This window comes from Ursus arctos, unplaced genomic scaffold (assembly GCF_023065955.2).
Source record: "Ursus arctos isolate Adak ecotype North America unplaced genomic scaffold, UrsArc2.0 scaffold_3, whole genome shotgun sequence".
NCBI lineage: Eukaryota > Metazoa > Chordata > Mammalia > Carnivora > Ursidae > Ursus > Ursus arctos.
This window is the reverse complement of record NW_026622985.1, coordinates 11391504-11404562: the sequence shown is the minus strand read 5'-3', so window position 1 is coordinate 11404562 and position 13059 is coordinate 11391504. Positions and strand designations below refer to the sequence as shown.

At 50.9% G+C, this 13059-nt stretch overlaps 1 protein-coding gene across 3 annotated transcripts in view; it reads right to left on the bottom strand.

Moving 5' to 3' along the window:
* Nucleotides 1-446: 446 nt before the first annotated feature.
* The window catches only part of GLI3 (GLI family zinc finger 3), a 266426-nt gene continuing 253813 nt past the window's right edge, over nucleotides 447-13059 (bottom strand). For 2 of the 3 annotated variants that reach the window (XM_048212817.2, XM_048212818.2), the window contains exons 13-15: nucleotides 11651-11941; nucleotides 6949-7276; nucleotides 447-6204 (exon numbers count right to left, since the gene is read on the bottom strand). In XM_048212817.2, the coding sequence (XP_048068774.1) occupies nucleotides 3872-6204; nucleotides 6949-7276; nucleotides 11651-11941 (2952 nt within the window). In that variant the 3' untranslated portion in view covers nucleotides 447-3871. Of the gene's footprint in view, nucleotides 6205-6948; nucleotides 7280-11650; nucleotides 11942-13059 lie in introns of all 3 variants that reach the window. The other variant, XM_057304188.1, reaches the window with a different exon arrangement.

Below are 13059 nucleotides of genomic sequence, written 5' to 3'. Positions count from 1 at the left end.
ATTTCTCTGTCTGAAGTCAGTTCTTAAAAGCCACACAAAAGTAGGTTTCTACCATGTCAAAGTTTCTGTTAATAGGTATTATACCGTATATCCTTTGAAAAGAGAGGATAATTTATAGAAGAGAAACAAGTTCAGTTGTTAGACACTGGACCATAGTCACGCTCCTTCCCCAGAGTTTGGCAAAGTGATAAAATTAAGAAAAACCATTACGGCTGCAACGGGCGTGCCTCCCAGGTACACACCCCGACGTCACCCCCAGGAGCGTGCACCAGCATCTTATTCTCAGCCTTGGGGATGAGGAATCTGAGTTTCGGGGTGGAAGTGTGCTCAGCTTGTATGTGTGTGTGTGTGGGGGGGGGAGTCTGCATCCCAAAGAAAACTCTGGAGTTTTCCCAAGGAAGCATCATTCCCTTTAGGTATGGGTCAAATAAACAACCCTGTAACCGTTTCAGTACAAAGCTTTTTTTTTATTGACATTGTAAGAAACATTGTTCTTTCTTTTTGTTACAAAAGGACTAGGTGGTTCTGAAAGCAAAAGTAGAGTCCACGTGTGGCGGGACGGCGGCCCTTGGCATGAGGTGGGCGTGGGGGCATCGCACGACTGCAGGCTGATCCGAGAAGGCCCAGGGCCGGCCACATCCGAACGCTATGCCTAACAATACTTAAATGTATTTACATGTGTTTCTTTTAAAAAAGGATTACACATTTTATTTTTTAAAAATCTAAAAAAGGTGAAAAAAATGAACTCGTCTTTTATTTTACATGTTTGCAGGATACAGAACGGTGACTTGTCAGAAGAGAACACCCTCCATCAGTTCAAAACAACACGGGAAACCAGGTTACAAGACCGCTCAGACTCTGCTCCGATCGTGTGCTCTCGGCTGGCGGGAGGTGGGGGGAGTGCGCAGCCTCAGGCTCCGATCGGGCAACACCAACTGGTCCCTCGCATCGACAAGATCAACATAAAATAAGGCACGTACATTGCAAGAATCACAACTCTGCAGCTCAAGAGGACGAGCCAACGTACGAGGAGCAAGGGGCAGTCTCATTAGCTCTTTAGGAAAGAAAACAAAATGGTTTAACTCATAAAAACATGGCTCACACAGGTGTTCCAGAGGAGTACCACGTTCAAGCCTGCACTGAGAAGTAAGATGTGACCCTAGTGAGTTCCTGCTGTCTCCCTCAACGCCAGGGTCGGAGAAGTGGAGAGAAGCCTGGAGGCTGGAGGCTGGGGGTGGGTCCTGCCAGAGGAGAAGCCAAGTCTACAGACAGGACGCTTCCAAGTGGCCCCAAAAGACCTTCCTTCCACTGACCGTCAGGACACATCGTGGCACTCCTGGAAAAATACACTTTCCTCCTCCCTCTCCCCTCTTCCCCATCTTTCTGAGATTTCCCCAGAGAGAAGCCAAAGACTGCACTGAACTACGACTATCTCTGCAAATCTAAGGGCAGAAGGAAGGAAACCAAGTATGAAAAGGCAAAGAAAGGGAGCAATGCAGAGAATCAGCTGAAACCACAGGGCAAAACAGAGACACAGGATGACAACAGTCCTCCCATGGCTGCCGTCAGTCCTTCCGTGGAGGGCAGGTGAGGAAGGAACTTAGGGTAATTGAGAAGCGCAGGTCACATCCGGGAGTTTTACTGGGGAAGGACTCTGATGGACGAGGAGGCAGGGTGGTCCCGGGGACCGCTGTCCTCACTCAGCAGGCTGCAGAACGCCCAGGTCCCGAGCTTGGAAACCAAGAACAGGATCAGGCCAAACCGTGAGAGCACGGAAGATAAGATCGGGGCGTAGAGGTTCTGCTGTTTGTGGAAAAAGGAGATTCAGGGAATGGACCACCGATTTTGCGACCGGGTCATGACCTGTTTGAGGAACACAGAGAAAGCCTGGCTTTTTTTCTGTTGCAAAGTGGTAGACTCCACTCCACTGAGCTCCGATCAGTAGCTGTCTTTTGCTTTTGGGCTCTGTTCCAAAGCAGATGCGTCCTTAAGAGCACGTGCTGGATGTGGGAGGGCAGTGGGAGAAGTCTCAGCACCCCTCCCAACGGTTTCAGGAACATTCAGTTGAATGCAAACCCAATTTTCTTAGCCACAAAGTCCCAAAGGGCAAATTTACCTCCACGCTGAGATTCTTGGTCCAAATGAGAGATCAGGAATGTGAGAAAAACGGGCTGGTGCTAACATTTTCTTCCTATCATCTAATGTTTTATTTTACTCGACTTTGTCTAATACTAATTTAAATGGCAGGAATAAAGGGGAAAAAGCCACACAATTGACTCATGAGTCACTCTGGATAAATCCAACTTCCAGGGTCAATGGGACAAAAGAAAGCAGGTAGTCCAAGGTGTTAATATTTTATTTTTCATAGTTTACATATTTTTAAATGTAAAATGTGGAGAATCCCTGTACTCGGTACACACATAGTATGTCTTTTATGTGTATCGGCCGCACATGGCCCGTAGCTGCACTTTTTTAGTCTTTAAGTGTTTTAATCCAAAACAAAAATTCAGATTAAGTCCACATGAAGGACTAACTGCATAGAACATTGAACTTCTTAAATGGATGCATCATTTAATAGGGTGTAAGAAAAGGCATCCACACCGCTACTAACCATTCTCCCCAGTGCTTTCAAATACTAACAACGGTTAAAGTGATTTATTCCAAATGTCATCGTATGTGAGCTTTTTCCTTTACAACTAAGTTTTATAAATCCCTTAAAATAGGGCACTTAGGATAGAAATACTCCTTCACTATGGTGGAATTAATGTATGTTAATGAAGTAGCCGGCTGTGGGGTTGTTTAAATACCTAAATACTCAGACCTACATATAATCAATTCTCGGTTATCTATGATAACGGGGAAAGAGATGGAATTATAAATCAACAAATACAGCAAACCCACAAATGTCCCCCAAACTATTTCTACCCAGTAGCTTCACTCTACAATCTACCTAACTTCTTACCAGAACAGATGGAAGTCGCAAACCCACCGCCCTTCCCCTCTCTCCCTGGAGCGCAGAGCAATACCGAATGGTCGTGGAGACAAAGGGAAGAGAAGCAACGTGGATAACTGAGAAGTGAGCACATAGACGGACCTGCCCTGAGCGCACCGACGGACAGGAGGAATTCTACACCCCAACCGTGAGCAAACTCGTGTTCATCTGCCAGAGCCCCAAATTCCCGCTTGTGTGCAACCGTCGAAAGCATGCCCTGACCTGAACTGAGGTGGGGAGCACATCAAATATTGGTTATGTCTGCTACAGCGCACCCACAATCCATATTCTGATTCTTGTGCCCAATGTGGGAATTACCAAAAAAAAAAAAAAAAAAAAAAAGAAAAGAAAAAAAAACAACAACCAAAAAAACACCCAAGAAAACAAAAAACAAAAAGAAACACAGAGCACATGTAAAGGAAAATTAAAAAAGCTGGAAGTGTCACCCCTTCGTCAAAAGCACACCAACTCCTATTTCCTTTGAGTAACAGAGAAACACGTCAAATCCTCTTGTCTGATCTCTCTTTGAAAAGAAGAACACGCACATCACACATTTACACTGGTTTACTAAAAAGGGGGGCGGGCTTACAGTTAAAAAAAAAAGAAAGAAAGAAAACGGAGAGGATGGTTCGAGTGTAACAATACTGATTCAAAACTGAAATGGAAGACAGTTTCTCCCTAGAATACTTTAGGGTTGTTCAGAGTCCTTTTCCATAAAAGGAATATACTTGAAACACATCCCAGTTAGGTGAGATGAGATTGCTAAAATACATACAGAACTAAAAAAAAAAAAAAAGAAAAAAAAATCAAAAAACCCAGTCCATTTAATCTTTTAAACTCCTAAAGTTTCACGTTGGTTGGCAGCCTTTCCCCTAACGCCTACTGCATCACTGCAAGGAATTTGCTTTCTTCCGCGAGGGAGGTCAGCAGCGAGCTCATGTCCCCGATGGCCATGTTGGTGGTGCTCACCGACAGCGCGGGCAGTGGCAGGGACGCGCGTGGCGTGGTGAGGCGGGAGGAGCTGTGGGAAAGGTTCTGAATGATGCTGGGGCTCAGGGCTCCTGACATCAGGCTGGCGTGGTCCCCGTCGTCTATGATCGCGTCAAAATCAATCTGCACCCCTTCCAGGTCGTGGCTGTCGAGGCTGTCAACTGTGCTCGTCACCTGGTTAGCACCTGGGGAGAGTAATTCAGAGTGTTCGGCGCCGGGCCCCTGGAGCAGGCAGTTGGCTTCCGAAACGGAGAACGAACCCATTTTCATGTCCTGCTGACTGAAGCCAACGGTTTGGTCATAGAACTGACCAGAGTAACTCTGCGCGTTAGAACAGAGCGGATGGGGCTGCCCTTGCGTCTCCAGCTTGACGCCGTTCACCCTGCAGGTCTGACTGGTGTCACTGAGCTGTCCCTGCTGCAGAGCGAGGCCGCCCCTCAGCACGGCCTGGCGCCTGCCGCCCCCATAGCCGGCACAGGGCTGGTAGCCCCTGGCAGCTGCCAAGCTGGACGGCTGACCGCCGAGGCAGGCAGGCCCCAGCAGGCCGCCCTCCGGCCCTTGATAGACGTTGGCGTGTGAGGTAGCGCTAACCTGCCCCAGCATCTGCTGACCGGCGCGGCCTGCCCCTTGGTGGTGCATGCCGTCGTTGAGTAGCTGAGGGGCCAGGTAGCCCTGGCCCACCAGGTCTTGGGGCGCCATGCCATTCACGGCGCTGCCCGCTGACTCGCTGGGTACCACCGACAGGCCAAAATCTGGCTGGCCCCCGTTGCCCTGCGCCACGGTGCTTTTCAGCTTTGCCGCTTGAACCCCAGCACCGCAGGCCCCGTCGAGCAAGCCGGGGGCCCCGGGCTGCCTGCTGAGGCAGTTCCCATACGGCTGGGCCTTGTAGGGCTGTTCATGGAAGGCGTTTCCATTGGTGCCTGGCCCGCTGCTGTGGCTCGCCAAGTGCTCCGGGCCGCCGTACGAGCCGCCGTGCTCTGCGAGGGTCGGGTACCCCCCAGCTGGGCCGGCCCCATTCCTCAAGGGGTTCTGTGGGTGGACGCCCACGTTGCCGTATAAGCCGAAGGCTCGAGCCTGCTGCGCCGCGGACCGCTGGCCGCACTTCAGCTTGGAGGAGCACAGGTCGGCGCTGCCGGAGCTGACCTCATTCCACTGAATGGGCAGGTCGGGTTTGCTGGCTTCGGGGCAAGGCTGCTCCAGCGGCCGGTACGGCTGGCCGGCGTGGGGGTCTGGCAGCCCGCGGGGGTCGAAGTCTCCATGCCCACTCCCCAGGCCGGGCCCGTGGGGCACTTTGCCGTCGTCAGAGACGGCGCTTTGGAAGGGCTGCTCATACCCTGCTTGGTTCTGGGAATTTAAATACTGCACCACATCATCGGGCAAGAAATCCTCATCGTTCAGGCTCACATCGGCGTCCACGGTCAAGGACTCCAGGGTGACGTTCTCGGCGATGCTCGGAGGACAGGGAGACGGCGGGAAGTGGCGGGGCTGGCCGCCCTCGGGCCGAGTGTAGTTCTGCAGCACTAAGTTCCGCTTTTCCAGGGACGGAGGCAACGCCGGGGGGTTGAAGCTGTGCAGGCTGGTGAAACGCTGCACCCGGGGCAGGGAGAGGCTCTCGGACACCGTCCTCACCGGGTCGCTGGCCCTCCTCACGCCGTTGCCCAGCGCGTCGGCGGGCAGCAGCGGCCGGCGGCCGTAACTGTGGGCGCCCCCGTCGCTACACCTCCGTGGGGGGTGCACGGGAGGCAGGGCCCCCGCCGGCTCCCTGGCGTCCCCGAGCAGGGCCATCCTGGTCTTCAGGCTCATCCTCTCCATGTTGGGCAGCGGGGTGGGGGGCGGCCCGCCCGTGGCCGCCGCGTACTTGGCTTTCAGGCGGTACTGCTGCGCCGGCGTGAGGCTGAGCAGGCTGGGCAGGCCGTCCCCCTGGCTGGCCTCGCTGGACCTGCGCGAGGCGTCGGTGGAGATGGGGTCGTAGGAGTCGGCCACGCTCACGTTCTGGGGCCGGCCCTCGGCCTGGGACGCCTCGCTGGATCTCCGGCTGGAGAAGCAGGGGGAGATGCCCGAGGAGCGGCGGCTGCTCAGATAGGCCGAGCTGATGGTGCTGGTGCTGCTGTCCCTCCGGCTCAGCGTGTTCAGCACGGTGATGTCCACACCAGAAAGGTCGCTTCTGTTCGGGAGAAGAGTCATGGGCCCGCCCAAGCTGCAGCTGGTGCCAGGCTGCGTGCCTGCGGAGAAAGGGTGGGAGACGCGTTCATGTCGGGCGGGCTGCAAACAGGGCAGGGTGCAGGACGGGGCGAAACTAGATCTGGTTTCCCTGGGCCCGGCAGTGTCTGCCCCAGCCAGCACCCTCTGCTGTGCGGCCCCAAAGGGCCCAGGCAACAGGGAAGGAGTGGGTGCGGCTGCGTGCGTAGAAACTGCTTGCGAGTCTGCGGGAAAGCGTGCAGACCCCTGGCTGAATCGGAGCAGTAAGCACAGCCTGGATCACTTGAGCTCCTTCTCAGGTGTAGGACACAGTGCTCCGGGGACATTGGCAAGTCCAAGGCCAAAGGCTTTTATTCACTGTCAGCTCAGAAGCAAAAGCTGACGTGGGGCTGCCCATGCGAAAGGCTGCCTGGCTTTCCTTGCCCTGGGAACACGTCAGTCAAGGGGGCTGCTGACCTCCCGGGTGCAGACGGGAGACCAGATGTCTCTGCAGGAGAGATGTGCTCAGCCCGGTGCGACAGTTACAACCTCCCCGTGAGAACGAGTCATGCACCCTGTGAGCACACCGTTAGCTACCTTCTGTGGCGGTAATATCCCCTTACCACCTGCTCTCCAGAAAGGCAACACCGACGTGTATGGGGACAGTATCATTTTAGGACCGGGGGACACACCAGCACACACTGAGCCTGGATCCTCTCACAGCGGCTCAGGTGCACGGACAGAACCGAGAGCCCGGAGCCGACATGAGGGGGGGGCACGGGACTCACCGTTTCCTATGAGAGGAGAGACTGCAGGGGCTTTGGGGGGTAGAATGGGGTTCAGTCGTGGAAGCATTCCATTCACTTGTTTGAGCCTTTCTAGTTTTACGTGCTCCATCCATCTGGTCCCTGCCGGGTTCCTCCTGGCTTGCAAGGCGAGGGCGGTGGTGGCAGTGGAAATGGTCGAGTCCATGATTGGGGTTTCATCAATGGCCCCGAGGTCTCCCACACCACCTCCGTCGGTCAGAGGAAGCTCGAGCCCACTGTTGGAATAGTTGCTGATGGGGGACTGTTGGCTGCTGCATGAAGACTGACCACCAGGGCTTGGCTGAGATGTCTGCTGGGGTTAAGAGCAAAGGAAAGAGATGTTACCGGGAAGGAGAACGGAAAGGGAGCCAAAAACGAGAGCTCATGCAGACCTAGACCCACAGGGTGCTCCGGGAGTGGAGTGAGGAGAACTGTGAGCCGGTGAATGGAGGCGGCCTCTCTCGACCGCAGCGGCTGATGGGATGCCAGGCGGATGTGCAGTAGGGGCAATGGAAGCGGGGCGTGCTGAACGGGGTGGGGGGGTGACTGGCACGACCTCAGCCACGGAATCCTGCCCCAGATGCCAAGTCTGCAAACAGGCTTCCTCAGCTCTAATCCCACTTGCACGACTTGACCTGACTTGATTTTTTGGACAAAACAGTCACTCTAAACCTCGGTTTCCTTATCTACAAAATGGGGACAACTTACTTATCTTCAGGATTGTGGCAGGAATTAAGTGTGAAGCTCAGAGAGCACATGACATATAAAAAGACCTGGGAAATGGTTCCCGATTGGCTCTGAGAACTTTCGCGGTTCATCTTATCCCAGGTGGCTTTCATCCACAGCATCCGTGGAAGAGGGGTGCTCGAGGCACACACTACCTCCTCTCCTGCAAGACCCTCTCTGAGCTGCTCAGGGCTCCTTCCCCAAGCTCTCTATAACCTCTCCCCCTTCTATCTACACTCGCGTGCTCTCTAGCACCCCAACCAGGCTGTGTGTAAAGGTAGCTCTAAGAGGAAAAATTTCAATTGCTTAGCTGCTGCTGTACCCAGAGGCGAAGAAGGGCTGCAAGTTACAGGCGTCCGAGTCTGGGGAATTATCTAACCTTTCCCCTAAAGGGCCTGGCGTTTCTCTAGGAGAATCAGGCAACGTTTTCCTAACCACAACTGTGTGGACTGTTTAAGCCAGTTCTGCAAGTTAGAAACTTGATCCAGTGCACTGGCTTTCCATCAGGGAAAGGACCACCCACCCCGGGGCTCCTGGAGATGGGGAGCAGAGGAAAGCTGGCTGTCCTCAGGTCTGGGGGGGGGCACCATATAAAACGGCCCTCAATGGCCAGTCTGCACAACCTAGAAGCACTCCACCTAAAATTCCACTGGTTGATAAACAGCATAACCCCTTTTGCGTGGATAAGAAAAGTGATGTGCGGAGAAGTTCAGTGACTGCCCAAAGTCACAAAGTCAATGCTACAACCAGCCTAGACTCCCCGCCCAGCACGACTTCCAGTTCTCCACGGAGCCCTCTCCAGCGTTCCTGTAACCACTGGAGCCTGACAGCAGCCCGAAGAGCAAATTCCCTGGGGAGAGAGAACCACACACACTCAGTTATGGACTCCCATGTTGTCCCAAGTGGGGTGCACAGCGCTGTCGGGAAGGGGTTTTAGGCAGAGGTCTTCTCAGTGGAACCCATCACACTCATTCTGCAACCACATACATAGAGCCAAGCAGATGAACACTTTCTAAGTGAGTGCCACGTGATACACTGAGTTTGTCCTGGGCAACCAAGCAGAGCCAAAGAAGATACACAAGTCTGATTGTGAGTTCGGGAAGCCTTGCTCACGTTTTGCTTCCGTAGAATCCTGGGGCGCCAGGCCACCTGCTCCTTCCCAAGGTACTTGGAGCATGCAGGACTTTGGAGGTCTTTGACTCTTGGACTGTCAGCTCAGAGTGTGTGCAGGTGAATCTGTGTGTGTGTGTGTATGCACACACGCATGGCAGACTCATGCTTCCCCAGGGCACGGAAAGAGCCACAAATGCATTTATAACCAGAGAGCTGCTCAGAGGCGCTCAGACCTTTCGATACAGATTAAACTGCAAACAACAAATGTGTCCAGATCGTCCTCAAAGAGTGATGTACCCGTCTGGTCCCAGAATGAATTTACGTGTGTCAATTTGATAATGAAATAGTCTTTGAGAACATCTGCTTGGTCGGCCGGCCGCCATGTGTTATGAGCACCTAGACAAATAGAACAATGAATTTCACCATCTAACTCCACATTTCCACATGCTGAATGTTCAAACCACATTGTTTCTATGTCTGAAACGTAGCTGAGTGATGTTCACTACCAAAGATATCACAAAGCACAAAAACTAAAGAAAAATCAAACGCATACAAGTTAAACGTTAAAACGAACACAAAACAAAAAGAGCAGAGAAGCCAAAATTCCCTCACCTTATTACCCACTGTCCTTAGGAAGTGAGAACAAGACATTTAGGAGCATGACACAGAAGAGATGTGGGATTAATAAGAAAAAAGAAGAAAGAATTTAATTCATAGCACGATGATCAAAGACACGTTTTTAAAGAAAGAATATTAGAAATGTAAATCTCATATGCATTAGTAAATGTCTACGAAGCAAACTACTTATATTTATATGTATGTGGACACATTCAGACAAAAGAGTCTCCTGTAGGAAATTTGATTAATTTATTAGCCTAGGTTTATTAACCTATAAAATATGGAGCCTCGTCTCAATCTCTAGGATCTCTTCTAGCCTATGTTTCTATGATTTCATTACTTTATAAAATAATTCACACCTTGGGGCATCTCAGATATCACTAAGCCAAATAACTATACATCCTTCTTTCTACCGATTTTCTTTTTAAATAATGGGTGTTTGGAGAGGAGCTGACAAGTTTTCTTGAGCTAGGGATACACATTAATGGTACAAGAGACTCTGGGTCCTTAGGATGTCCGAAGAACATAAATCATTGCCTTTTTAAAATTTTTTTTATTTTTTAAAACATTGTCTTTTGATGACATAATCTAGGAGACTACCAATTCATTTTCCTTGTTTCATTAAACACTTGAGGATGAACTGTTGAATGCTCTGGATGTTGTATAGGTGGACTTAATTTTAGGAAACGGATATGTGGTCCCCCCAGAAAAGTATGTACAATACCGCTTACGAACGGATTAATTTTAAAGTATGGTGATGAGTCATAACACATACATCGACTTTTGACTAAGGTGCTTTTTAAAAGCAAAATACAGCTACCCGCTGGGAAGTTATGATAGATCTGGATAGCTTATTTCTATTATTTTTGACTACACTTAATGTCTCTTTCTAAAACTCTTAAACTCAGTAAGTCAACTAAAATGCGAACGATCATTAAATTCCACTCGCTCAACTCCGGAATCGTATGTGCTAATTATTTCCTACCCATACGTACTGCTGCGTGGGGACATCACTCAGGAACTCCTAGGATTTCCATCCAATTGCTGGACTTTTCTAATTTTAAGGAGATACTTTCTGAGACTGAGTAGAGCTATGCCGGCCTGACCACTCCTGAGCATCTGGAAATCCAAGCACACGACTTCTATATGGTACGTGTCTCCATATAGGGAGCGCCGGACAAGACCCCGACACATTGGTGGAGCTTCAAATACAAATGTACCGAAGCTTTTTCAAAAGCTACTCTTGTCATTCTTCTCGTTGCCTTTCTTACAGTTGTAGACGTTTTAGTACGGCACATACTTAATGAAAAAAAAATCACCGAGGGAAGTTTGAAAGAAGCTGCAACAGTAGCATAATCCCATACATCAGTCTGGTGGCTGGTAAGTCCCCAAACCAGAATGAGTTCTCATTTGAAAGCTGCCTCCCTTGCTCTTCTCCTCCTTGGTTCGGGCACCACTGCAGAAATGGTCTCCCGTCTATCAAGCCCATCCCTAGCCGGGCACTGGAGTTGGCTTTTCTAAAAATCAGCTGTGCCATGTCATTAGCCGGCACTGGTACGGTATAAGCCTTTTTCCTCCTCACTCGTTTTTACTCCTGCACAGCGTCCTGGGGCCCCGCGGCTCCTGCTGCAATGCCAGGCCCTGCTCCCTCCCCCTCCTGAGTGCTGAACCTGAGGGCCATCCCCTCCCTTGCTACCCCCATCACATCCTCAAGGGTGCTGGTGGTGTGTCCCCCTCTCGAATGCTCTGACCCAGACTCGTGTGAAATCACACCGAGTTGTCAGTATTTGCTTTTTGGCGGTCTGTCTATCCCACGGGACTATAGACGCCTAAAGAATAGGAACAGTGGCTTATTTATCTCAGGGTCACCAGGGCAAAGCACAAAGCAAAAGACATGTTTACAGGAAGACGGAATGGCTGATTTTCTACATTACAGGTCTACTGAAAATGTAGACAGGCATGCCTTTCTTTCTACCTGCCACGCAGCGCATGGTTCCAGATTGATCTTAAAAACCAGTTAGCAAACCTTGATGCTCTTTTCGGAGTTATTCTATGCTGATTAACCTTAAGTAAGGAATCCGGGTCTCCGAGCTCCTGACCCCTTCACTCGGAGAGCCTAATGCAGTGAGGAGCCGGGAGGTCTAGTCGCTCCTCATGCCCTCGGTGACTTTTTATAAAATGACCTAGGATGGCTTGGGGACAAGCAGAAGGAAACTGAATGACATACCATGGGCTTCTCTGCCTTGACTGCTTTCACTTGGAGGCATTCTTCCCGCTTTGAGGTAGTGTTGCTGAGGTCCTTCTGCTCCCCAAGGGCTCCCTGAGTCTGCCGGCCGGGCGACCGGGACTGTGAATGGCTGCCGGAATCGCGTGGTGGGGGGGGCCGAGGATGTATGTCCCCACGCTGCTTTTTGGTGACATGAGCCTCTGGGCCATGCACTGTCTTCACGTGTTTCCGGAGGGAACTCGGGTCTGTGTAGCGCTTCGTGCAGCCTGGGATTTTACACACATACGGTTTCTGCCAAAAGCCACAAGGATGAAATAAGAGATTGTTATTAAAGCGTTAATACCCCAGCCCAATAGTCTCGGGGATGCACACCGTCCCTTTAATTCTTTCAAAGCACTTCCACCAAGCTGGGAGGTGTTCAGACACCTTTAGGTACTAAGGGTTAATAAAGGCCATTTGAGCACTGTTCAGGGGCCAGCAAATCTAGCTTTAATAGACTATTATTCTAGAAAGTGCTCCAGGAGAGCTAAAATGTGCAAATCGCCCGTATGTTCTTGGGAACATTTATCCTATGAGTAGGAAGAAGGATCTTGGTGCCCTGGCAGCCACTCAATAGGTATTTGAAGATGATTGGGGCACCTGGGGGGCTCAGTCAGTTGGGTGTCTGCCTTCGGCTTGGGTCCTGATCTCGGGGTCCTGGGATCAAGCCCCACGTCGGGCTCCCTGCTCGGCAGGGAGCCTGTTTCTCCCTCTCCCCCTGCCTGCTGCTCTCCCTGCTTGTTCTCTCTCTCACTATCAAATAAATAAATAAAATCTAAAAAAATAAAAAAAAGTGAAGACGGTGACAGTGAAGATGATGGTGATGGTGACAACTACGGAAGAAGGCTTAGACACCCATCACCTCATCAGAAGAACACTCTATGCCTTTGGAGAGTTTGTGTGAAAAAATTTCTTAGGGATGTCCTGGTTCTCAGATCAAAAATCACTACACCCTTTTTGAAAATGTGCTCTCTGCACACAGACGTAGTAAAAAAAAATTGCCTACCGCTTCTTCCGTGTTAGGTATCACTAAAATATGTCCATTTGGCTTGCATTACAACTGTGTGGGATGGTCGGGGCTTGGAATATCCCGAACCTTTCTAATTCTCAAAGCTGTAAAGCCCTGTTCGACCGTCTGTGAATGCTCACTCACAACCTGGGAAGGGCTGATGGGCGGTGTCCTGGGAATGAGGATTCCTGTCTGGCTCTGCTCCTGAGTACTAAGGCCTGTGAATTATTCCATGTCCCATGTGGGCCAGTGATCAAACCTACCAAGGCAGTCATTAAAAACTCTACGGATGCTTACAGCTAAATTATTTACCCAAATCACAGAATCGTTGGCGTTTACTCACGACCAACTTCAAAACGGA